This window comes from Hemicordylus capensis, chromosome 5 (assembly GCF_027244095.1).
Source record: "Hemicordylus capensis ecotype Gifberg chromosome 5, rHemCap1.1.pri, whole genome shotgun sequence".
Lineage (NCBI taxonomy): Eukaryota > Metazoa > Chordata > Lepidosauria > Squamata > Cordylidae > Hemicordylus > Hemicordylus capensis.
In genome coordinates, this window is record NC_069661.1 from 86,577,883 (window position 1) to 86,604,625 (window position 26,743).

At 42.5% G+C, this 26,743-nt stretch overlaps 2 protein-coding genes and 1 long non-coding RNA gene across 12 annotated transcripts in view; 1 reads left to right on the top strand and 2 right to left on the bottom strand.

Moving 5' to 3' along the window:
- The window catches only part of CENPU (centromere protein U), a 40,797-nt gene extending 22,670 nt beyond the window's left edge, over positions 1–18,127 (bottom strand). Inside the window, exons 1-8 of one of the 7 annotated variants that reach the window (XM_053257893.1) lie at positions 17,838–18,127; positions 10,196–10,264; positions 8,519–8,567; positions 7,916–8,033; positions 2,797–2,920; positions 1,365–1,437; positions 952–1,083; positions 346–421 (exon numbers count right to left, since the gene is read on the bottom strand). In XM_053257893.1, coding sequence (XP_053113868.1) covers positions 346–421; positions 952–1,083; positions 1,365–1,437; positions 2,797–2,920; positions 7,916–8,033; positions 8,519–8,567; positions 10,196–10,251 — 628 coding nt within the window. In that variant the 5' untranslated portion in view covers positions 10,252–10,264; positions 17,838–18,127. Of the gene's footprint in view, positions 1–345; positions 422–951; positions 1,084–1,364; positions 1,438–2,796; positions 2,921–7,915; positions 8,034–8,518; positions 8,568–10,195; positions 10,265–13,755; positions 13,872–15,085; positions 15,240–17,425; positions 17,447–17,497 lie in introns of those variants that run through there. The other 6 variants (XM_053257890.1, XM_053257891.1, XM_053257888.1 and 3 more) reach the window with 6 other exon arrangements.
- On the top strand, positions 17,743–23,813 carry LOC128328173 (uncharacterized). Its single transcript, XR_008309057.1, has 4 exons — positions 17,743–17,879; positions 18,370–18,462; positions 22,453–22,510; positions 23,535–23,813. It is a non-coding gene; the product is annotated as an uncharacterized LOC128328173 (long non-coding RNA).
- Positions 23,814–25,169: 1,356 nt separating this feature from the next.
- ACSL1 (acyl-CoA synthetase long chain family member 1) overlaps positions 25,170–26,743 on the bottom strand; it is a 63,894-nt gene continuing 62,320 nt past the window's right edge. For all 4 annotated transcript variants that reach the window (XM_053257885.1, XM_053257886.1, XM_053257887.1 and 1 more), the window contains one exon: positions 25,170–26,662. In XM_053257885.1, coding sequence (XP_053113860.1) covers positions 26,522–26,662 — 141 coding nt within the window. In that variant the 3' untranslated portion in view covers positions 25,170–26,521. The remainder of the gene's footprint in view (positions 26,663–26,743) is intronic.

A 26,743-nucleotide genomic window follows, 5' to 3' on the forward strand; every position in this document is an offset into this window, starting at 1 on the left:
TATTTAGATTTGTATTAAGGTATTTTACATTAGAACATACATAAGGCTTCAATATCCCCAATCCCATCCAAATCTCTCCCCACCACCCATCCATCACTAATGGAAACATGTTAGCTCTAATACTGAAGGGAACAAAAGTCTTATAAAACATTGCCTTGCTGTGAAGCTAAAAAAACTAAACTTGTTTATCTCTCTTCTGTACTAAAATTTGTACATTCATAGTTAACCAACAAAATCATTACTCATATATCCTCTACTGCCAATACATTAATTAAAATCTGAAAAATCTTCAATATGTAGCCAGAACTATGCACACAAAATAAAAATCATATGACCCTTCCTTACCAGGGTAATCTATCTCTGTTATTGGTGAAGAAACCTCCTGCTGCAGCACATGGGATTTAGACCTTGTCCTAGGCATCTGTTAACACAAAATCCAGACTTCTAAATTTATGGAAGTAGATTTTCTAATCACATTAGGTAGGAACAAGAGTTATAAAATTTGTCTACATCAACATTTTAAACTGTAGTTCTGCTAGCTCTGATCAGACCGCATATAGGAAATAAAAGGTACAGTGCCAGAGAATTTATCTATTTGCACCATCACCCTGATAACTTGCATCAATATGGTTGCACCAGTGACAGAACCACAGTGAAAATATCTTGAAGGTAAGAACTGAACAAGTGTGTCATATCTTCTTTTACCCCTACATAACTCTGTGATTAGTGCTTTATTCTGAGTAAAAACAGAGGATGTAACGCACCATGTATAGCAGGGCTGCACAACTTTGGACCTCCATCAGTTTCTGGACTACAGCTCCCATAATCTCCAGCCACAGTGGACAACAACCCAACAATGGATGGAGCTCATGTGCCTGACCAGTTCATTCACAGGAAAAAGACTTTCATTGTTAGATAGTACATGTGAGACACAGTAGAGACTATTTTAACCTTATCAGTATTCATATTCTTCACCAAATCTTTAATTCTATCTGATGTCCTGCAGGCTGAAGAGCTGTTCCTTAATGGCAGTGCAGATGGTGGTCTAGAACTTGCCACTCTGGGTGTGGATTCTCTTGCTCTCTAGATGGAAATAGTCAAGTAATTATTTTCAGATTAAAGTATTAAACCACTTCCTGATTTGGTCATGTGAGACTAGTTATACCATTGTTCTTTGCTAACCTAGGTGGCATGAAATTTTACCTAGTAAGATACTAATTGTTCATGCTTGGTGTCCACAATTGTGCAAATATTACCCCCTTATTATAATATGCAAAAAAAGTCACAAATATATTTCCACACCATTTCCAGTTTGGGGATTTTCCCCACCCCGAAATAAAATCATCTTAGAGGCATTTATGTACCATATTCTCTTTCATGGGTAGCTCTTCAGAATCTTCATTCTCCACTGTCAATTTCAAGGCGTGTTGATTTTTGCTGGAAAAATTATAAATAATGAAATGGGCCCTATGTGCTGCAAATTAAGATTTCATTACTTTTGCCAGTATTCTAACTGCTAAGGAGTAGGGATGTGCACAAACAGCTCGTGCACAGGCTGGCAGGGCAGGGTGAGGTACCCTTAAAGAGCTCCTAAGCAAGTCCTTACTTGCTCCACGTACGCCCCACAACTTTTCCTCATAAGCAGATAAGTAGTGCTAGGACACTCGCCCTAGCAACAGCTGGGTGGGGGCTGCAGCACTGTTCCCTGCAGCCTGCATGCGTGGCATCGGCACATGCATGGCTTCCACGCATGCACAGGTGCCATGTGCATGCAGATGCTGTGCGCACAGGCTGCAGGGAATAGAGCCGCAGCCCCACACTGCCATTGCTAGGGTGAGCGCCATGCCCGGAAAAGCGGTGGATGGGCAGCAGAGCAGGTAGGGACCTGTCTATTGGCTCCTTAAGGGAACCACTCCCCACCCCAAACCAGCTCATATACATCCCTACTAAGGAGTTTCACTGTTGACACAATGGGTCTCTGTGCCATTGTGTTACTGTTAGGAGGAAGAAATATTGCAGTGGTGATCAACTGTGTAAATTGAGGGGTGGGTGGGTGTAAGTAAGTGAGTGTACAGGCATGGAAAAAAACATGAATGAGTTTTTTTAAAAGCTGGTGGATTGTGCTTCCTAGCGGTTAAGAAACTTTAAAGATTCAAGATTGACAGAGATTCAAGCTTAATATACTGACACAATTTATACATCCAGTTGACACAACTGGTCAGAACTTTTCCAAGAATCAATGTTCTTCTTTCTTGAAGGTATTGCAGGACCCAAAAGTTCAGTCATGACAACAGTGGGCAAGAAGGAGCTAACCAAAAATAATCCAAACCAATACATCTTGGCTACATAAATGGAATGCAATTAGTCATCCTGTTTATAACTTAAAGGTAGGAATATTTCTAAAACTAATCCTTAAGGTTAGTTTTGATCCTCTTCCAGCAAAAGGTACTTCAAAGGACAATTTCAAGGTATTTTGTAATATGCAGTTGGATGTATATGCTACTTTTACTCTTACGTATATCTTTGGACTGGAGTTTTAACAATAAACACATTCCAACCATTGGGCATAGTCTGTATTGAATCTTATCACTTGTGTTAAACAGCTCCCAAGAATTAAACTGGAGTTCTGCAATTTACCTTTCTGAGGGCCTAGCTTAGTATCATTAGTATCTTGTATAGTTATCAAACAGATGTGTAAGCAGTGAACAAAAGTGAATGAGGTGTGTGACCTGAACGCACTATGGGTATAAAGCAAGTGTAAGATAAACACATTTTCAAAGTCTATTTATACCATACCTTCCTATTGTATTCTTTCCTGGTTCAGAATCAGATGAATTACTGGTTGACCCATCAGGTTCTGAATAATTGTCTTTTTCCACTTCCTCATAAGCAGATACAGCAGTGCTATGTAAAGGATGATCTAGATAAGGGGGAAACATCCTGGAATAAACTGTACCATCTTGTTTTGTGGTGTTCCTATTGTTTCTGTCCCATGGCTAAGGGAGATAAATATAAAAACATACAAGTTTGTGCTCTGGAGGCTGCAGAGTTTCTCACTTCCAGATCCTTGTAACTCTGGACTGCTTTGAAGATTCAGATCTACAGCCCTGGAGCTGCTCACAAGATTTGGGACATCACCTACCTTGACCTGAAGTAGACATCCCACAGGGAAGAAGCACATCTCCTTGCACTATGTTTTCAGGAAGACTTGTAGAAACCCTGTTACACCACTTCTAGAATGAAGAGACAATAGTTGCCCACCCCCATTTTTAGAAAATATAAAGTCTAGAAGTTACTCTGTTCCATTTCCAATGTGAACTGGAGCACACAGGCTCCTGGTAAGCAGAGAACACATGTTGTTGTTGTTTGAAAGTGGCCTTTATATTAGCAAAGCTGGAGACTAATAACACACAACCAAAATAAAGACTACAATTCTTTAGTGTGAAGACCACCCCAAAGTTCAGTGATGGGCAATCTTTGGCAATCCAGCTGTCACTGAATTCCCATCATCCCCAGACTCAAATTATGGCTGGGTGTGATCGGAGTTATGGTTCACCAATAGCTGGGGTGCCTAAGGTTGCCTGCCCCTGCTGCATTCCTTATCCAATATATGACTACTACCAGGAAAATTTATCTTACTTCTGTTCTCTGTCTTTTGAGGGGCCTATATGCTTTGATTAGCACTGGAGACAGAACAGCTAGGTTATGTATTTCCTAAAGGTTGGAGAAGAGCCATTATTTTCTTCATTCTAGAAGCTGTGGGAGTAGCGTGGGATCGGTGTCTAGCACTTAATGAAGCAAATCAATACGAGTCCACTTCCCCAACTTTGCGACTTTGGAACTTGTGCAATCTAAATTCCTGCAGGCAGTGCTCTAAGTACCCAGATGTGTCTCCAGTGCCATCTTGCGCATGGAGACTAGCATGATCAAGGTGGAGGCTAGGGTATGGATGGCCATACTCTGCTACTGGCTCAGACTACCCAGATGGTCTTGCCCACCTAACCCTACCAATCTAGCAGGATTTGGTCAAACTGAGACAAAAATAGCTACCCTGGGTCTCTCCCCCTTGACCTTACTTCACACTGCCTTGAAATGGGTTATGCCCAGGCGAAAGGCACCATCAAGCAGTGCATCATAGACTCTGAGCATCAAACCGATCTCAGCAGGGTCCCGAACTTCCTTATCAGTGATGGTCTTAGATATTCTGCCTCTCCAGCGGCATACATCACTCAATTGGAAATCCCAAAGCAGAGGAGGTTGTTCATTCTGGCTCAATGTCATGCCCTCCCTTTAGCAGTGCTAGAAAGCCGCTACAGAAGGACTCCATTTGCAGAGCACCTATGTCCCTGTGGCTCAGGGCAGATTCAAACTACCGAGCATGTCCTCCTCCACCGCTTGCTCTATAGAGACATTCATGCCTCCCTCATTCTTCTATTGCTATGCAAGTATCTGGGACAATTGAGCCAATTCTATAGCTCCTTGCTGCTTTCTGACTTTAAGCCTGCCATCACATACAGCGTTGCCAGGTTCTGTGTGACAGCGACAAGTATTCGTTGGCAGATGGTAGACTGAGTCTTATCAGCTATCTGACCCCTGGTGACTCAGGGTGGGCTCCGTTCTCTACTCATTCAATATTGACTATCAATAGTTTTATTACTTAGGTTTTTCTGCATTTTGTCCTTTTTATGTCTTTTAATCTTTTTAATATCCCTTTTATGCCTTTATGCTTTTTTATGACTCTTATGCCTTTTCAAGCTTTTTATGTCCTCATGCTTCTTGTGTACTTTCTATTATTTTTATTACCATATGTATTTTTACTTTTAATATGTAATCACCCCTTATGCTTTATGCTGGTATAGGACCATAATAAAGATGGATGAGTCTGCTTAATTCCTCCTATACCACAACCAGTATTCCCTCGAAGGGGTGCGAACGTGCATGTACTCACACTTTTTTTGATGTCCACTCAGTTAATTTTAGATCCTTCTCAGACTGAATCAGGAAGGCCCCACTCTGAATACTTGTGTGCACACACTGCCTTGATACTGCAGCCCAGAACAAAACTCATTCCGGACAGATGAAAAAAAATAGAGAGAACACTGACCCCAACCTAAGGCTATTAAGCTGCAGGCTTTTAGGCTATTACACCATACCAAAGCATAACAACGTCAAGCTGGCAGGAGAAGTAACAGTGGCAGATCACGAGGCGGCACAAAGATTTCTGGCGGAGTTCCAACAGTGATTGAGTCCAGAGGGTACAGGCCCAAGCAGGTCTTCCATGCTGATGAGACAGGCCTGATCTGGAAATGGATGCCATCCTGCTTCTTCATCAGCAAAGAACGACAAATTGCTCCAGGTTTCAAGGCAGCCAAAGACTGCCTCTCTGCTGGTGTGTGGCAAATGTTGCAGGGAACTGAGTGGTCAAGCTCACGCTCCTGTACAGAAACCTCGTGCCCTGAAAGGGAAGGATAAAAGCCAGCTTGACATTGTCAAGCTTCCCGTCATCTGGAGAGCCTACAGGAGAGCATGGATGACCGCAAAAGTTTTCTCTGACTGGGTCCACAACTGCTTTCTGCACGAGGTATAGAGATATTTGGCCTCCAAGAACCTGACCTTCAGAGTCCTCCTGGTACTCGACAATGCCCCTGGCCATCCCGAGACCCTGCATTTTGCACACCTGAACCTGGAGATCGCCTTTTTGCCACCCAACACCACATCCTTGATCGAACCGCTGGACCTAGGTCTGATCGTGACTTTCAAGTCCTATTACACTTGCTGCACCTTTAGGAGGATACTGGATCTCATGGAAACTGATCCCTGTCAGCCAGTGATTGCTGGAGAAGCTACAGCATCACAGACTGCATTGAGAACATCATGGCATCTCTTGCAGAGATCAAATCCCACACATGGAGCGCAGTCTGGAAGAAGTTGTGGCCTGGGGCAGTCACCTCTTCATCCTCTGCAGCCGTTCCCTCAGTAGCTGATGAAGTGGATCAACAAACCTAGTGGAGAAGGCCTACAAGACACTAAGCCACATGAGGTGGCGGAACTCCTCCAATCCTTTCAGGAGGGGTTGATAGAGGAGGAGTTGATAGAGGACGAATTGGAGAGCATAATCGAGGTAGCTCTTGAGAGTGAGGGAGAAGAAGAGGAAATTGTGCCCCAATCCCCTTACCACAAAGGGGCTGTCAGAGATACTGCAGGTGGGGATTGCCTTGGCAGATAAAGTCTTCAAGATTGATCCCCTGATGGAGCACAGCATCAAGTTCAAGTTAGCAGGAGGCTGCTTTGCAACCCTACCAGGCTCTGCACAGCAAGGGGAAGTAAACAACCATCACCATCTACTTTGGAATGGTAGCTGCACCCACCACAGCTGAAGAGTGGTCATCACTGGAAAGTGACCCCTGCACATTCCACAGATTCAAGGAGGAAGAGGATGATGATAGCAGATCTGCCTCTGCAGGGCCTGCTTCTGCTACCTGAGCTGTGCTCAAAGCAGAAGACTGGAGATGGAGAGTTGCAAACAACAGTAGAGGAGTGAAGGAACTCCACTGCTTTTTCAGTTTGATTTTTGTTGTTGCCGGCTAAAGACTGGAGAGATAGATGGAGTGCTGCTAACTACAGCAGTGGAGTGAAGAAATGCACCCTGTGTGTGTTTACTTAAACTGGCATTAATTCTGTGCTACTTCTTTGGCCTATCTACCAACCAGTTAAGCCAGGGATTAGTGCTACTAAGTGTTGGACTTCAACTAAGTGTTGAAGTGCTGCTTAAGTGTTGGGGTGGGAAAACATCACTATTATGCATTACCGGAGGAGCTGGGCACCACTGCTGGAGCACCTGGAGAGTGGGAGAGCTGAAGTGGCCAAGGTAAAATGCTGCAATCCATCCTTATTTCTGCTTTTTTGGTGATTTTTCAGTCATTTTCCAGGACTCTGGAACCTAAGCCCCCAATTCCCATTGACTCAAAAGCAGTTTCCCAAAGCAGCAAGGACAAGTGGTGTGTTTAACCCTACTAATTGAGCAAAGAGGCACCTTTTTAAATTGATGGCTCTTTTATATAGAGCAGGGGGACAGCAACTGTCCCTATTCAGCTCAGCATAGTGTCTCACCAGTGGCTATTGCTGGTGGGTGGATGTGTGTTTAGACTGTTAGCTCTTTTGGTAGAGGGGACCTTTTTTTCATACCTTTGCTATGTAAACCACTGAGAACATCTTTGTTGAAAAGTGGTTGTGACAAATGGTGGTATAACACTATTTTAATATTAACATAACAGAAAAGTTATGAATTATGTCATGTTGCCCATGCCCCCTGTGAATATGAGAGGATTAGCTTCCTTGGAGATCTTCAGGAGAGCCTTGAAGACCCAACTTTTAGGCCGCCTTTAATTATATCTAATTTTAATCTGCTTTTAAATAGTTTTTGATTTTTATTGTTATGCATTTATTTTAATGTAAACCGCCCTGAGCCACTTAGAAAGGGCAATATTTACACTGATTCAATCAACTTAATCAGAGTTCATAACTAAGACAGTGATCTTCACTCATTTGCAGTGGGGGCCGCTGATGTGCATCCCATTGCTGTTACCTTCCATAGGCCAGTGCTTGACTCAGCAGGCCCTCCCCCCACAGCTCATGACCCAGTAGTGACGGGATGCGCTAAAAATGCTGCCAGGCACCTTCCTGTCTTCCCCACAGTCGCTCTTGCAGGCTGCTGCTAGTCACAGAAGGTGCAGCAAAGGGCAGGGAGGATGGTGCGCATCCCATTGGCTGGCGGTGGAGAAGAGGCAAGTCAGGGGCTGCCATTGGGGTCTGTGTGGGCCACCAGTGGGCAATGCAATGAAGAACACTGGATTAAAATCTCTTTTATCAGGCGACAGCTCTAATAACTTTAAAAATGTAAATAGTGATAGCAAACCAAACAACTCATCAGGTTCGTCCGATTGCCCACTTCCAGGAATTTTCAAAATACTTGACACATCTGGCTCCTCGGGGGAAAGCAGTTTTCCACAAGGATGCAGCATGGCGTGGCATCCCTAAGGCAGAGGGGAGATAAAAGCCTGTAAGAACCAGCTTAAAAAACAAGACTACTTATTCCAGGGTCAAAAAAACAAATCATTTGAACGAAGTCGAAATACTATATTAGAACAAGTGAAAGACTATTGCAATAAAATGGCAGCTCTCATAATAAAGACAAGGCAGAAAGACAACATGGTCAAAATGTAATAGTTTAATTGTCTGCAAGCTTTAATTGTTAATTACAAATATATAATATCTATGCTAATACCTGCCATATGTACCACTTCAAATAAATATGTCACAAAAATTGCTGGCTTAGAGTTCTTTGGCTGCGGATTATGATATTGCCTACATAACTAAGGAAAGACAACCAGACAAAGACTCAACAGATAGTTACAACACTCTATTGAGCTCCAGATATGGAGCAATTCAAAGCTGTACATTAAATAGAATTGGTCAATTCCTTATTTATGTTTGAATGAACAAGTAACATGCAACCTACTCCCAGTTTCTGTCTTGACTCTCTTCTTTTTTCCTTTGGCATTTCATTGCTGTTGAAATAAGCAAAAGATGAATGTTATCATAAAATGATACAACCACTCTTTTTTAAAAATGTTCTTATATCTTAATTGGATCACTATTGTATCTTCATTACACTTGTATCCCTGAGCAAGACCAAGGATGGATAGCAGCTGGAGAGCAAGATGGGGCAGAGTAAGAGTGAGTGACAAAGAGTAGATTACCCCAAACAAATGAGGTAAACAGCTGAGGAGAAGGGAGAAGACAGTTGGGGGAATAAGGAGGAGCAGAGGGGTTAGTGGTGATAAAAGTTGGTTAAAAGGTTAACATTGGTTGCTGGCTAGTTTATTAAATAGAAACATTATTTCTTTTAATAAAATGTCTATCTGTTCATGATGTCATGTAGCCTAAATATGTTAAACACAACACAACACATCCAGTAGTCATTTAAAGTACTGATGTATTCTGGTCTGGATGCATTTGCATAGTATATCTCATGTTTTTACTTTGAGCCCAAGAATCTTATTGATCAGTAGGTAAAGAAACTTTCATGAATCTGGACCCCACTGCCAAGAAGCAATAGTAGACAGTCTTCATGTGGTTCATTAGCCGACACCTGTGGGCCAGGGCTTTAGGTATGCTACACTCCCATTTCAAGTGCTAGTTAGGTTCAGACCTGTGTAGCTTCAGAGTATATCAGGTGCTTTCCCCAGGGTTCATCAATCTGTGAACATTAACTTATTCTCTCTCTCCCCCTCTCTCTCAGATATATATTTTCCACTCCCCTACACAAACATATCTACTTTGTTCAATATGTACATGTGTACACCTGGAAACTATTGGAGTCTAGAGATGAAGACTTTTCTGTGATGCAAAATAACATTTAGCATTGTATCACTTTCAAGTGTTCAAGGTGCTTCACGTGTATTATTTTGTTGTAATCCTTATGATAACTATAAGGTAAGTTACTGCATATTGCAGTTGCAGAGCTGATGCTGAGAAAGAGGCTTGCCTAAGACCACCTAGTCAGTTCACCATAGGGGTAAGATTTGAACTAAGAAAGTCCTGATTTATAGCTCAAAATGTCATGGTGTTATTTATAAGCCATGGAAGGAAGTGTGGATGAGATGTGTTTGAAACTATATCTGTGACCCAAAATGATAATATTGGATCTGCAACAGTTGTAAAATAACGCTTAATTTAAAGGGCACCTATTTATCTGAAAGACATATGGACATGACTGCAGCTGATATGCATTACGTTGTTTCATAATAAAAAGCCAGTAGGATCTTCCTAATGAATGTAATTCAATAAAGATTCTAGCAACTTCAAGAAACAAATTCTTCACCCAAATACAACTCTATACTTATAACTAAATAATAATCTTTTGTGAGACCCTCTATCTGTGACATTCCATTAGCTGCACTAAACTGGTTATGTGATTTTACAGCTGTTCAGGAGAGTTACTCAAGCTGCAGTCCTATGTACATTTACTTGAATGTAAGCTGAACTGAATGTTGTGGGACTTACTTTTGAATAAATATAACAGGATGGTGTTATAAATGTACACAAAACAGGCAAAAAGGCCAAAACTGTAATGTCAGTTCTATTGGGAAAATCTGAAATGAATTTGTGAATTAAAGTTTACAGTGCTACTTACTTAACATTCTGAACATTTTTCTTGTTCCTTTTTCTTGTTTTTCCCATGTTGTTCATATAAGAATTTCTTCTAAAAAGAAAATCACACACATTATAATGGCATTCAGAATGAACTTTTCTTCACCCTTTTTATATAAGTTCTCTTAATTTGTGTGATTTATTATTTTAATATTGTAATCCACTTTGTGTTGCATTTTTTGTGGGGAAAGAGGGGTATAAATATTTTAAATATATAAGCAACATACATGTTTACTTGTAGTGGGTGTTGTGAGCCAAGCCTGAATCACACTTTGCGTATGCTCTGGAGCTAGCAATGTGAATAAGGCTTGTTCACTCTAGCCACAAACGGGCATAGTTCTTTGATACGGTAATCATGTATAATCTGGAAACGCTAGTAGGAGGGAAGACAGACATACTTATAACGTTTCAATGGGCTTTATTAAGGCAATGGTGCTGATTAGGTAAGTCAAACAGGTCAATAAGATCACTCAGGTTTCTCAGTAGTACAATCAAGCAAATCAATTAAATCAATGTTTCCTAGTGTAGTGTAGTGCAGGCTTCTCCAACCAGCCCTCCAGATGTTGCTGAACTACAATTCCCATCATCCCATAAGTTGTAGCTGGGGGTGATGGGAATTGTAGTTTGGCAACATCTGGAGGGCCGTAGGTTGGGGAAGCCTGGTGAAGTGCATATAACAACTAACTCAAATGTGGGTTGCATGTGATTTCAGTGTTAACTAACTAGTAACCTAACGAAGGATAGAGAAAATGGAACGAACAGTAAAGCGGGTGGGGTGTTTGCTTAGGAGCTGGGTGGCAGAATGCCAGAGTTTCAGTAGGAAAAAAGGGGGTGAGGGGGCAAAGGCTGAATCATGGCTCTGTGGTTGCCAGGAGTCGACACTGGTATTTGACAGCATGATCTTTTCTTTCTCTTTCCCAGGCATATTACCCGAGTCTTGTCATGGCTCATAGGAACAAAGGAAGCTGCCATATACTGAGTCAGACCATATGTCCATCTTGCTCAATATTGTCTACACAGACTGGCAGCGGCTTCTCCAAGGTTGCAGGCAAGAATCTCTCTCAGCCCTATCTTGGAGATGCCAGGGAAAGAACTTGGAGCCTAGATGCTCTTCCCAGAGTGGCTCCATCCCCTAAGGGGAATATCTTACAGCGCTCACACTTCTAGTCTCCCTTTTGTATGCAACCAGGGCAGATCCTGCATAGCTTAAGGGGACAAGTCATGCTTGCTACCACAAGACCAGCTCTCTTCTCACACCTTCTCATAGGTGTGGACGTCGCTTGGGACGTGCTAGCATGGAGCAGACAGGCTTCAAACAGGCATGCTGGTTTGCAGATAAAAATAGAGTAGTACTTGCCCCATGGCAGAAGCTACGAACAATTTATTGTCAATCAGAGGAAGCTCCTGTCTTTTTGCTATGCAGCTGGGCAGAAGCTCTTAGCATGGGCAAATGTTTGCTTTTTGCGGAAGTCATGTTCAAAAGCTAAGTTCTTATAGGCATTTTGACCCTTGGATCTGGACATGAAGTTCTCTCAAAAAAAACAATATCCACCATGCACCTAAAAGGTGTCCATTAACTTGTGTCAGAAAAAGTTGTTCATTCATGATAGTTGTTTGTTTGCCAGAGTTGGGTTTCAGGAGACTGAGAGCCATCTCCCACATGCTGCAGTCTTATCAGGAATGAACTGTTCTTGTATTCTCAAGACAATCTGCATTTCTGAACTTTGCAGATTTGTTTCTTGAAGCACCTCTACCACGAAGAGGTATTAGAAAGTCAAAATATCAAGGGAAAACACTAAACCCATATGTGAGATATCTGTGTAATATGTGTATGTGTGTGTAAATATACTTAATGTGCATTTCTAAAAACATTCCAAAGTGATTGCATGTAAATATATGTGAAACAAGAAATCCATGGGAACAATTGTAGCAAATAAAGCAAGCTGCATAAGCATCGCAAAGAAAAGTAACAGTTGTTGTAACACAGGACTGACTGGCAATCTCGCCTGTTTCTCAGGAATCAACCCATTCAACTCAGGGTTCACCAATGCATGGCATCAAAGAATATTTCACTGAAATGATTATTTCAGACACAGCCCTGAGCCTGGCCTTTTTTGGGCCCTCAACTCCTGTCCAATTGAGGTTACCTGGGTCACAACATAGGGTGCTTTGCTCTATGGTTATACCTAGATTTGCTCTGTGTAATAGATGTGGACCACCTATTATCAGCATTAAACACACACCATGCTTTCTCTTGATCAAGACAAACGAAGATGTGGTGTATTAAAAATGTATCATTTCGGTCAGCGACCAGCATGAGATTAAAACAAATGTAGAAGAGAAGACAATCAAACTTCTACTACAAACAATAAAATCAAATAAATTTTAAAAAGTTCTCCTCAGCATAGATTAAGGTACTGAAAATACTACTAAAAATACATAATTAAAAATAAAAGGAGACAGCAGTATTTCATACTTATGAGACTATTACACACAAATCAAAACTCAAACAGTTGCCTTCTCGACTCCTAGATCTGAGAGGGGTTAAACAATTCAGGAGCTTGGGAAAAATTTGTTAGATTTACTGATGATATATAAGCGATACCAATACCTGTGTGCCCACCTGCAGTTAGCCACATTATAGCTACAAAAGTTGCTCTGGCCTTAAATCCATCACCTATTTTCCCGTTATTAAGCTCTTACGCAAATGGGGGGCTGCACTACAAAATTTATCTACCTGTCTGGTGGCACAGGAATTACTTCCTTCCAACAGCCTGCCAATCATCTGAGGAGAATCAAGACCTGGGCATTTAGCTATCAAAGGGTAAATGAGATCCCGACACAGGTCTCTATAGAACAAACATTCCAATAGCACATGGGTGACTGTTTCCACTTGACTCTCCCCACATGGGCAGAGCCTCTCCCCATAGAGAATCCCTCTATATCTGCCCTCTAAGAGGGTTGAAGGCAGGGCATTGCTTCTTGCCAGGGTAAAAACTCTTCTAAGTGGGGGCACCTCCAAGATAGTGAGATAGGATGCTGGGGCCAAACTATATCTGACTGATTCCTGGCTCTGAAAGTCAGGTACCCTTGCTATATCCGTTTGTCTCTCAATATCCTAAATTCTCTGTTTAATTAGCTTCCTAGCTGTCGCCAAACTCTGCATAAGCAAGGCAGACTGATCGAAGCCCAAAGCAGTCATCTTTTGGTTCAGATAGCGGTCATCTTTTGGTTCAAAAATAGGCTCAGCTGTTACATCATACTGCATCATACTACAGCATACCAATGTGCTTTGGATTCATAGTAAAGGTAAAGTGTGCCATCGAGTCGGTGTCGACTCCTGGCAACCACAGAGCCTTGTGGTTGTCTTTGGTAGAATACAGGAAGGGTTTACCATTGCCATCTCCTGCACAGTATGAGATAATGCCTTTCAGCATTTTCGCTGCTGCCCAATACAGGTGTTTCCCATAGTCTGGGAAACATACCATAAACCTAAATATATGTAACTGAAGTGACAACATAGTCTTCCCCTGCTTACCCTACCTCCACTTTCTTCCCCTTCCTTTGTTTTCTGCCTTATGTTGATATTTAGATTGTAAATCCCCCAAGGGCAGAGACTTCTTACAGGACAGACTCCCCTCCATTTTGGATATAGCCTCTGTACCAAGTCAGTTGCAGATCCTGGTGCAAAGAGTCTGGGAAAGAGACCACACCTGAGACTCCTGCATTCTTAAAGGCAAAGTGTGCCATCGAGTTGGTGTCGACTCCTGGTGACCACAGAACCCTGTGGTGGTCTTTGGTAGAATACAGGAGAGGTTTACCATTGCCACTTCCCATGCAGTATGAGATGATACCTTTCAGCATCTTCCTATATCACTGCTGCCCGGTATAGGTGCATACTAGTGGAGATTTGAACTTAAGGAGGCTGAAATTCCACTTTGGAATAACAGGATTCCAGGATAATAGCTATGTCTCAGATCAGTAGACTGTACCCTAAAATGCAACCAGCAACACTGGAGTCACTTAATTAGATTTGGCATATACTAGATCCCTTAATCGTTCTAGCCCTTTCACCTTTCCTTTCAGTCTATTAGTTCATTGCTGGAATCCACTTTTCCTTTCAGATGTTTTGTCTACTTACTTATCTTCCTCAGATCTGCCACCAACTGACTTTCCCCCTAGTTCTTTCCCAACATTCTATGCCCCTCCCTGCATTCTATAATGTCATAGCTGTAGGCATTATGGCAGATAGGGAACACATAATGGCAACCAGAACCAGCTCTCACACATCTGAAGACTGCTTGTCACAGGAACGGAGCAGCACGAGTAGCACCTGTGAGATGATGGATATCCATTTCCAACAAACAACATGCAGCTAAAGACAACTTAAGTAGTAAAGGCTTTTGAAAATCCATATGTTATCTCAGTGCACATATACTCAGCAGGAAGCAAAAGGTCTCAAATATTTAATTTCTAAAACAGAAAGTGCTATGGTCCAAAGCTTTTCAGGTGTACTGGCCTGAAACTCCTTTCCCCTAATATCAGGTGTGTGGGAGCTGAAGATGCTAGAGCAGGGTTGCACAACTTCAGCTGCTGTTGGACTACAACTCCCATCATGCCTAGCCACAGTAGCCAGTGATGATGGGGAACTGTAGTCCAACAGCTGGAGAGCTGAAGTTGTGCAGCTCTATGCTAGAGCTTGCAAGACCAAAAGTTGTGCCCTACCCATTTCAGAACACAGGCGGCCATGGCTTTGTGAATGCCTCTCTTATCTACCCAGTGGCTCTATAAAGTTGTGTTGTCAAGTTGGTGTCAACTCCTGGCGACCACAGAGCCCTGTGGTTTTCTTTGGTAGAATACAGGAGGGCCTTACCATTGCCATCTCCCGCACAATATGAGATCACTGTTCCCTCTAAGGTGTGCGCAAGTGCGAGCGCTCACAAGTTTTCTGATGTCTGCTCAGTTAATTTTAGATCCTGCTCACGTTGAATTAGCAAGGCCCCACTCTGAATGCATCTGCACACACAGTGACTTGATACTGCTGCCCAGAACAAAACCTATTCCGCACAGAGATAAAAAAAATTAGACAGACCAATGTATGAGATGCCTTTCAGCATCTTCCTATATCACTGCTGCCCAATATAGGTGTTTCTCATAGTCTAGGAAACATACCAGTGAGGATTCGAACCAGCAGCCTCTTGCTCCCTAAGCAAGTTACTTCCCCGCTGCGCCATTAGATGGCTCAGTGGCTCCATACACTACAGCTAAATATGTTGCATCCCACCCTCCTGAAGTCTGAAGTGGCACCCATTAGTCACCCTGAGCCAAACTAGATGGGATGGAAGCAGCCACGTTTGTTTGCTCATATATCTGCCTCATAGGAAACATAGGAAACTGCCATATACTGAGTCAGACCATTGGTCTATCTAGCTCAGTATTGTCTTCACAGACTGGCAGCGGCTTCTCCAAGGCTGCAGGCAGGAATCTCTCTCAGCATAGGAATAGGGAGGGAAGACGTGACCAAGAGGTTCACGCAGATGAGACAGTAAATCTCTTCTGGAAAAGTTTGTATGGTTATGTGAAAAAGACAAGAGTATCTCTTCTAAACAGCAATGGGACAAATTGTGGAAATGGACATCGGATGTAACCCCCCCCCCCGATCACCTGATGTGCCTTGAAATGCCCCACCCCCAAGTTACAGTACTACCTGCATATACTTCATAACCTTGTGGGTTTCCAAATCATTGTGTGTAAATCTTTGTAGATATATCATGTACAAACAACCACTTTGTATATAATTGTGCTTTGGCAACGTACTGTATGCTTTGGTAGTTTGTTGGTTCAATAAAAAAATCTTGTCCTATAAAAATCTTGTCCTATCTTGGCTAAGCCAGGGAGGGAACTTGAAGCCTTCTGCTCTTCCCAGAGCGGCTTCATCCCCTGAGGGGAATATCTTGCAGTGCTCACACATCAAGTCTCCCATTCAGATGCAACCAGGGCAGACCCTGCTTAGTTATAGTCATGCTTGCTACCACAAGACCAGCTCTCCTCTCCTCATTCAAAGGAAAGAAGGAACTCAACTTTACATCAAAAGGGACTCACAGGCAAGAAAGAGTTTAAGGGGAAGATACTGTGGGCAAGTAAAGAGGTGGGTACAGCTCCCCTCATCTGCATATCCCTTTTCCTAATAAAAGCAGACGCATACATCCTGATTTGTAAGTAAATAGGGAGGACACACAAACAATAGATGCAACTGCTGCCATCCTAGTGATATAACCATGAAAGCCAGTTCTTGTCTGGGTGGTACAGGATGCCAAATAATACACACACACACAGGGAAAAGCTTATGGGATGTTTACTGCTAGCAAGTAAGGCTTTCGGGGCACACCCAAATCGAGAGCGAAGACCCCCCAGTTACAGGTAAGTATTTATACACAGAGCGTAGCTTAGTCATCTACCATGGTGTAACAAAAGTCTTAGAAGGAATGCAAAGCCTATCATCAGTGCAGATCCACCTTTGTTTACATCACAACAAGACAATTGACCATCCCTTAACTTGTATCAGTTTCCCAACATCTGCCATCTATTGTTCCTTGCCCCTTCCCTTATCTTCTTAGAGGTGTTATATGGGCCCCTTGTCTATGTTTCTCTTAGCTGAAGAGTAAGATACCAACAGCTACAGCAGATTAACTTCTTAAGAGATAAAGGCTACCTCCCTGGGCAGAGAGGGCTGGGGGAATTAACCCCTTAGTTTCCAGTGTGGAAGAGGCTTAGAAAGTTATGGGACTTCATATTAAGATGGCTGTGCTGTGGTTCCCTAGGCCTTAGTTTTAGGTTAGACTGCCCTCCCAATGTGGATGGTTTGCATGGGTATATCACCAGCTTGGCCCCCAGCGCCCATTCAGACATGCAAGTAGGGAACTGCCTTGCTAGTTGAGACCAAAGACCTATTCAGCACACTAATGTCCTCCCAGTGGCCCGCTGGGGTAGTGCCAGAAAGTGCCCGTTGAGACTCAAACCATGAACTTGCTGGCTGGCATGGAGTAAAGCCAGTAGCTCTCCGTCTCTCTTCCCCCTCACTTTCTGTAGTACGGAGAGACTTGTCTCTGTTACAAGGTTGTTGTAAAGACCACCGCGATAAATGCGTGCTGAGTCCTCCGTCACACTGAAGTGTTCCCTCCCTCCAGTACGAAAACTCGGCAACAGTTTCTACCTCTTGGCTGTTCAGGGTTAATGGGGGCTCTTTTCGCACACAGAATCTGAGGCGCATCCCACCCCCCCGTACCGTCCACACGGGCGCCTCGCTCCAATGAAGACGAGGAGAGGGACGCTGCCTAGGAGCGGCCTCCGTGATGGGGAGGCTCGCACGGAGCAACTCCCTGGAAGCTCGCCTCGCCTCGCCCCGCCCCTCGGAGGCGTCGCCCTGGCAACCCGGCTCGCGCTCAGCAACGGCCGCCAACCTCCCGCTTCTGGGGCCCCTTCACGCTCGGTCTGTCGCTCACTGTCCACCCGGCAGCCCGGTCTCCTCACCCGCTTCATTCTCTTCGCGACCCATCATCTTTCTTTCTTTCTTTCTTTCTCTCTCCCGCAACCCCTGTCATCCGCCGCTTGCACGCACCACCCACCTCAACAGTGACAGGGACGGAAAGACCTTCGGGGGAGCGGCGGTAGGGCCCCCGAACTCACCTCAAGCTATCCAAATTGCTTCTTCCCGCCGTCCTAACTGAAAGCGCGGCAACGGAGGCGCTCCACTAGGCGCACGGAAGCGAGGGGGTAGGGAGAGGTAGCAAGGTGTCGCTGAGCCCATCTACGCAGAGCCAGCCAAAGACATGCTACCCGCAATTTATTTTTATTGTACTCTGCGCGATCGTGATGGTTGGGGAAGAGAATAACGGGAAGGAAATAGAATATCATGCTTCTCTGTGCAACGCCCCCCCCCGTTTGATCTCGGCAAATGGTTTGGTCCACTAGCTCGGTGATAGCGTTCTGGAAGAGTAGCGCGGTTAGCTTGCTGTAAGACCCCGACTAAGAGGATCCCGCCATCTAGTGGCAGGAGGACGAAATGGCTGCTTGGGTGGGGATATGAAATGGACGGTATTATTCTTGAATTGCTCTGTGATCGTTCGCTTTAGAGAGGTTTTTTCTGTCCTACACTAGATGGCGGAAATGGCTGGCTAGTCTGTTGTAGGGGTACAGCCAGAAGAAAGAAACGAGAGACAATAATATCCAGTTCTTCGCAAATCTTGCCTAGTAAGTTAATTGGTTTTTAAAAAGCATTTGTTTTAGGTATTCTAAACAGAGATCATTAATATAGAAACTTTTTTTTCTTTTGAGAAAAGCATTTGAAAACAAATTTCAGACCTATCATGCCTTTTTAAGAAATGTATAACTTGTTTTTCCACTGAAGGTGGCTTTCAATATAAAACAGTTAACAATAAAACAGCACAATTGATAAAACAATGTTTACTCAGAAGTAAATCCCACTGAGTTCAATAGCACTTATTGCAAAGTGGGTGTACTTGTGATCAAGTTTAAAACAAGAATACAAAAGCACACAGTAAGCTCTGCAAAATCATAGATAGATATGGAAGATTATTATGATTTTAATTAAAAGCTCAGGAAAATAATGCAGCCTTAACTTGATGCCTGAGTGATAACAATAGTGCCAAGTGAAGTGCCCTAGTGAGGGAGTTCCAAAGTCTGTGTGCCACCACAAGAAAGGCTCTTTCTCTTCTAACCTCTGAAGTCATTCACAGTCTCACATGAATGATATTGCACACTGCTTGAAAGCACTCCATAGTATGGCAATGCGTGAACAAAAATACTTTCACCACCATCTTGGAGTAAGTCTTCAAATGGGCTCCAGTCTGTGTTCAAAGTTGTCTTCCTTTTGTTTATCTCTTGTCTATCAAATTTGTAGACTACTCAAACTTCCATCTCTCGGCAGTTCACAACATAGAACAAATTAAGACAAAAATGAAAACCGTAACAATTTAAAACTACAGTCAAGTTAAAAAGCTTGGGTGAAAAAATAAGTCTGAGGATTTTTAAAAAGTTGTCAGAGAGGGGGACTGCAGGGAGCATATTCCAGAGTCTTGGGGCAGCAACAGAGAAGGTCCGTCCTTGTGTAGCCACCAGATGAGCCTGTGGCAACTGCAGACAAACCTCTCTGGATTATCTCAATGGCCAGTGGGGCTCATGGCAAAGAAGATGTTCTCTTAAATACCCAGGGCCTAAGATGAATAGGGCTTTATAGGTTATAACCAGCACCTTGTATTTTGCCTGGAAACCTATTGGTAGCCAGTGTAGTTCTTTTAGCATAAGAGTAATATGGTCTTTCCAAGATTACTCGGAGACCAATCTGGCTGCCACATTCTGTACCAAGTTTTTAGATTACATACAAAGGCAGCCCCACATAGAGTGCATTGCAGAGGTTACCAGCATATGTACTACTGTTCTGAGGTCATTTCTCTCAAGAAAATGGATGCAGCTGGCATATCAGATGAAGCTGATAGAAAGTACCTCTGGCCACCACCTTAATCTGGGACACCAGAGAGAGCAGGGATGTAGCTATAATTGAGCAGATGGGTTCAAAGAACCTGGGACCCCAGCTCCACACACACACCCGTTTTCTTCATTATCTCCCTCATTCTGAGGGGCTGCTGGGGAGAGGGATGAACACAGACCCCCTCCCCTAGCTACATTCACTGTTCCTTCTAAGGATGTCCGCTCCGTTAATTCTAGACCCTGCTCAGGTTGAATCAGGAAGGCCCCACTCTGAATGCATGTGTGCACACACTGCCTTGATACTGCCACCCAGAACAAAGCTCATTCTGCACCCAGATGAAAAAAAATTAGAGCACTGGCTACATCCCTGAGGGAGAGGTTTGGATAAAGCACTCCCAGACTGCGTACCTGTTCCTTCTGGGGAAGTGTGACCCCACCCAAAACCAGCAGATCAAAATTGTCTCTGAGTTCCGACCCCACACAATAAGTACCTCTGTCTTATCTGGATTCCGTCTCAGTTTGTTATCCCTCATCCAGCCCATCACTGCCCCCAGGCAGGCATTTAGGGAGGTTATGCCTTCACCTGCTGACATTGACAGAGAGAAATATTTTTTGGTGTCAGCAGCATACTGAAAACACCCTGCACCAAATCTCCTGATGATCTCTCCCAGCGGTTTCATGTAGATGTTAAAAAACAGTGGAGACAGTATGGAGTCCTGAGGGTCGCCATGTGGCATTTTGTCTGGTATTTCAGCTCTTGCATCAGCAAAAGTTTACTCAAATTTCACAGAGCTGATATTTTATATTATTCAAATATCATGGAGCTGGTGAGAGGACATCTAGTATTAGCTGTATCTGCTGATCAGGATATTTCAGAGCTCAAACAAGCATCAGCAAAAGATTCCCTGAGAGCTATCAAGACTTCCAGATTCACCAGGTCTGAGTGGATAAACTCAACTGGTCCTCCACCTCTATCTTTGCAGAAGCAAAAAAACACAGATAGCCTAAATTTCACCAGCTAATGTTCTGCCCATGTGCAGGCACTGTTGGCACTTTCCCACTCCTAGGTCTGTCACATCCTGCCCAACCCAAAACTCCAGATCAAATGACTGACCTGCACTGGTTCCAAGATTTTCTGGGATAGTGCCACAATTTCATAGTGGTCATAAAGACCCAAGCCAATTAAAAAAAGAGAGAGAGAGAGATTAATCCATTCTGATTACCCAACACCAGATTAAGCCATTCAAAACTGGTCCTCTTTCCAACAGGAAACAGGATTGAAGTGATGTGGATTAGATACAGTATTGCTGATATCGCCATCTAGTGGTAGATTGTAGGTTCCCCCCCTCATTTTTTTTTGGACAATTTTCTTTTGACAATCATTCATCTTCTAACAAGATAACATCTTTACTACAAATGTTATAGGCTTATACTTAACAGCAGGTATTGCATACCTCAAGTAGTATTTTGTATTATCACCAACCTAGTTCATCCTACTATTTCCTACCCTTTCAGTATGGTCTATCAGTTGCAAATCTGGCAGTTGAAATTTGGAGATACTGTATACCAATTTAAAGCTCTTCCCAGAGATTTAAAAGTCCAATACCTGGAATGCATGGGTCTCCCTCCCTATTCTTTCCTTCTCTTGTATTTGCTTAGAGGAGGTAGTATGAATACTTATGACACCACAGTATGCTGACAGCCCTTACACGGGCGGGGGGGGGATGGAGTTTTATACTATACATGTATGTAGATAAGATAATTTTAGTACAACCACTCCATCTTGCTAAAAGTATTGATATAGTACTATGGCATTCTGTAGTGAAGTATGCTGGCCTAACCTGACTCTTCTGAGCAAGCCTTGGCTTCTATTTTAAAAGTTTGCCTGAAAGAGAAGTGTAATCAGTCCAGCCAGACTTTCATAGTTGATGGCACCCAAGATGATACTTCAATTTTCTTGTGCATGAAGGCAAAATCCTCTTTTCTAGAGTATTGTGAGAAAGTAATCATTCAAGAGGACCACTCCTATTTAAGTTCTTGCAATCCTATTTATCATCCATTGTGGATTCTTTGAAATTTTTTAAATGTTTTGCTGGAATATATTTTGAGTCAACACACCATTAGTTGAGAGCCAGTGTATTAAAGAGCATGAACAGAACAGAAGAGCATGAACAGGCCTTAGGCAAATCACCCTCTCTGTATTCCCCAAACATGATGATGCATGTATAGCAAAACTAGCATAGGCACACAATACTACTGACCCTAAGGTTATTGCACGGATTACAAAGAACAAGTTAGATGTTTATATACATACACACAGAGCTTGGTTGTGCAAATTATAGACACAGCAAAGCATGGGGTGATCCTCAAGCTGGCCATATATATCCAATATTTCACACAAATCAGCACCCACCTATGAAAATTCCTGGGTTGTCTCTGTTTCATACTGAGGCTGTTCTCACAAGCAGCCCAGGCTTGGCTGCCCGTGAGAACCCGTGAGATGGTGAGAACCGTGAGAACCAATGTTCTAAATGCTATTAGGAGGGGAAGGATTATTAGGGGAAGGATACTATTAGGAGGGGAAGGATTACTCCTGCTCCTCACCAAGTGTGCAGATGATCTTATGTGAAGTATTTCGACCAAAAGCAATGTAAAACAGATAGTTATTATTGATATTAGCACTTCAGAGAAAGACTGACACTTTTTTTCCTTGCTTCCTCCCCCTCCATTCAGCATTGTTGAAGACAGACTGCCACCATGGTTAGAATACGAACACCACCCCCTAAAACAGGTAACTTTTCTTGAAGCAGCTATCATACAAGAACTACTGCAAATCTGTTCAAGGCCAAGGGCTTACACTGCTAAAGTTTTAATGAAAAGCAAGTTTTAGCATGCAGCTGAAGTGTTGGGACAAGGAGGGATTTCATGTTATGGCTTCCTGCCCAAGTAAGCTAAAGTTCATTGTAAGAAAGTCACTTATGTGGTTGAACTACAAAAATTGCTGCAGGGCATGGGGGAAGTTCAGGATGAGTGTAGTGTAGCTCAAGTCAAGAGAAAGATATTTCCCAAGCATGATGGTCCATGTATAGCAAAATTCACATACCACTGTTAAAGCTGCTATAGTGGAGTGGACAGTTCTGCTGAAATATTGTGTGAACTTGGCCTGTAACACACCATGTCCTTCTTGTTAAATTTATTAGACATTCTTTCCTTAAGGATAACATCAATTCCATCAAATTTTGAAGTTACATGTAATTAGTATGTTATTCAAAGTGATCTGAGCTATTAATATAAGGACTTCTCTGGCTATCTTCGGTAATGTTTTCATTGCCTAAAGCAGACATTGTCATATGACTTTCCAATTACAAAGCCAATTCCAGAGCTTTGATTTACAGCTTCCCGTGTGTATGTGAACAGTGGGAGTGTTTTCTTTTCTATAGCAGTTTAAGAGAGGAGAGCTGGTCTTGTGGTAGCAAGCATGACTTGTCCCCATAGCTAAGCAGGGTCTGCCCTGGTTGCATCTGAATGGGAGACTTGATGTGTGAGCACTGCAAGATATTCCCCTCAGGGGATGAAGCCGCTCTGGGAAGAGCATAAGGTTTTAAGTTCCCTCCCTGGCTTCTCCAAGATAGGGCTGAGAGAGATTCCTGCCTGCAACCTTGGAGAAGCCGCTGCCAGTCTGTGAAGACAATACTGAGCTAGATAGACCAATGGTCTGACTCAGTATATGGCAGTTTCCTATGTTTCCTATGTTCCTAAGTGCTTTTAATCAAATAAGCAGCAGAATAATTGTAATTGTATTTTCATCTTCCTAGAACCACAGTATCGATCTCTCAGCACAAGAGTGTCAAAATGCAAATCCAGTTCAGACAGCCATCTAAACTATCGTTTAGCTTATTGTAAAAAAGCAAACAAAAAAACACCATGACAAGCCTTGGGCTTCTGTACTCCTTCTTTCATCCCCTCCATGTGTACAAGGAGTGTGAAAACTTCTACTTTCACTTTACAAACGATCATTTCACATAATGTACAGACTTAAGGAACTATGGTGTGTTAACTAGCTAGAGCTGGAATAAACCGAGTTTTGATCCTGATTTGCTCTAAAGCTAGTTAAATCTCTGTTTCTCCAAGTTAATCTATAATGTGAAATCCTACGATTCACCTTCTGTTTTCACTTATCACAGATGGGGGGGCAGGGAATTATGCAAACATGAGGTTCATTGTGGCTCATTCGTGATGGATCTGTAGCTCAGTGGAAGAACATCTGCTTTGCATGCAGAAGGTCCCAGGTTCAATCTCTGGCATCTCCAGATAAGGTTGGGAAAGACTCATGCCTGAAACCTTGGAGAGCTATTGCCAATCAGTGATGACTAGGGCTGTACAACTTTGGCCCTCCAGATGTTTTCAAATTACAACTCCCATCATCCACAGCCACAGTGGTCAATAGTCAGGAATTATGGAGTTGTAAGCCAATATCTGCAGGAGTGCAGCCCTGGTGAAGACAGTATTGAGTTAGATGGACCAATGGTCTGATTCAGTATACGGCAGCTTCCCATTTCCCTATGATAAAAACTATCTATGGTTTAGAAGATGATCATTTGAATTTAGCCACTGTCAAGATATCAGAATATACAATAATTTGAGACATCTGTTTCACTCCCCAGAGTATAAGAGATGAAAAATGAGATAAGACACCGCTAATGCATTGTATGGACACATACAAAAGAGAGAACTGGCAACATATACTGTATGTCGTAAGTCATGTCCAGCAGAAATGTAGACCATAGTCTGAGCAAATTATGGCTTCTTTAAAACCAAGACACTTAGATGATTAGAGCTAGATATAAATACATAAAATATCCCAGTGTTGTCTATAACCCATTTACAAATATGTTTGCAAGTAACAAGAAAGAAAAAAGCCAACTACTTGCTCATGACCACATGCTAAATTTTGTAGTAGCAACAAAGTTGTTCTGCCAACTGCCCAGGTTAAATTGGACAAAAGGCAACAGTTCTTCTAATGAGCTGCTGATTTCTTCTTGTTAATATAGTAATTTGCAGGATGAAGGCACAGGTTGTTTCTTCTAGATTTTCAAAGCAACTCCATGCAACTGCTGTACATGCAGTCTGATCACTATTTGTCAGTTCACAATAACCTACTAGGAAATTCTGTTTAACATATCAGAAATGAACATGAACCAAGACTACTCTTACAAGACAAAAGTAGCGTGGGAAAATCCAGACAGGATATCTAAATTGGAGAAATACAGGCTCATTATCTTTCTGGGGCCACCTGTATCATTTGGAACATAAAGTAGTAATATAATTGAAATATATAAAAAATTAAACTATACTAGATGAGTCATGTCTGAGACAGTAGACTCCTATTTTTTAGAATGAGTGTGCAAAATTGTTATGGGCATTTAATGCAACAAAACAGTTTAGTCAACTTAAATGCAGAAATATTTATTTTGGTTTCCTTCATTGGTTTTTGGAAATTTGGTTTATAAAATATAGAAATAGCCAACACTAAGCAAACAGTTTAACTCCAATGTAACAAATGACTTAATACTCTAGGAGTATTGGCTTGGATACTGGTGTGCAATTAGGGTACACATGTATGAAATTATACATCTGGGTAGTGCATTACAATCACACAATCTTTTAGTGCAAACTTTGTTGTGCTTGTTTACATATATGTAACAGGAATTAATGACTGCTATATGGAAAACAAACTCAAGCATGGGTTACTACAAGGCATTTCAAATTCCACCCCCACCCCAAAATAATAAAAAGGGGGGGGGAATGTAGATACATGGTAACTGGAAGTTTCCCTCCCCACCCTCAGTGAAAATGTGTCCAATTTTAATCTATACCCCTTTCCATTCTGCTGGCTCTTTCATATACTTGGTCAATACCAAGATTTTCACTCTCTGATCCTACCCATTTCAATAAAGATACTCACTTTTACTCCTTCAGTACTCGTCCAGTGGATGAAAGGCAGAAGCTTATTTTATACAAAGACCAGCAAGTTAAAATAATCAGGGTTAAGCCTGCTCTGCTGTAACAAGGATTGAGCATGACCATTAGTGCCAGTATGGAAATTCCATCAACATCCCTTTGCATTCTAAAGCATAATGCTGCTATGGCCCATTCGTCTCTGGAGCTCATGAAGTGGACACCTTGTGTTGCATTGGTATTTTCATCTAGACTTCTATGGCAGAAGAATGAGATGGCCAACTAATTCCTAAAGACATAACATCCAATGGTTCTGGTTGCAATTTTGCAGCTGGGGGAATTGAGACCCATACATTAAGTAAAAGTTTCCAAGCAGTCAGTGGGGAAACAAGGTGGCAAGTTTTAGATCCAACACGAATGAGGGGCACTCTTAACATGTTCTTCTGCTGTGATGCACTGAAAAGCCTCCATATGCCAAATCTTTTGGAAAAATCACCAGCTGTACAATATAATAAAGACAGTAAATGTGCTAGCAACACATATCCCTTTACATGCCATGAAGAGTCACATTTTTGGCTGAAGAAGTCTTAAATAACTTACAAATCACATAGATACCATTTACAGTTTAAGGCGCATTGAGGAAGTTGTATGTCACCATAAAAATGGTCTGCAACACAAGTGGACAGTAAGGCAGTGTTCCATTTTTCTTCAGAATTCCTATGTCAAGTACCCTTTTGTGTACAAGTTAATGATTGCACCGTTTCCTTCCCTATGTTTGCTGTAGTCAATTTATAGATATGAAGGTCAACAGCAAGTGCCATTCTCTCCAACAGTTTTTCCTCAGTTACATCTGGATATTAGCATAGAGTTCTTCTATCTCAGACCTGAAATACTTGCGTAGCTCAGGTCTCTTTGCCTTTAATGTTGGTGTTAACAGGCCATTCTCAATCGAGAACATTTCAGGGTGAAGGGTAATGCCTTTGACCTGGAAAATTGAAAATTAAGTCAGTCAAAGAGAGTATACAGACCCTGCAAGTCAGGGGCATAGGGAGACTGGCCGTGGCTG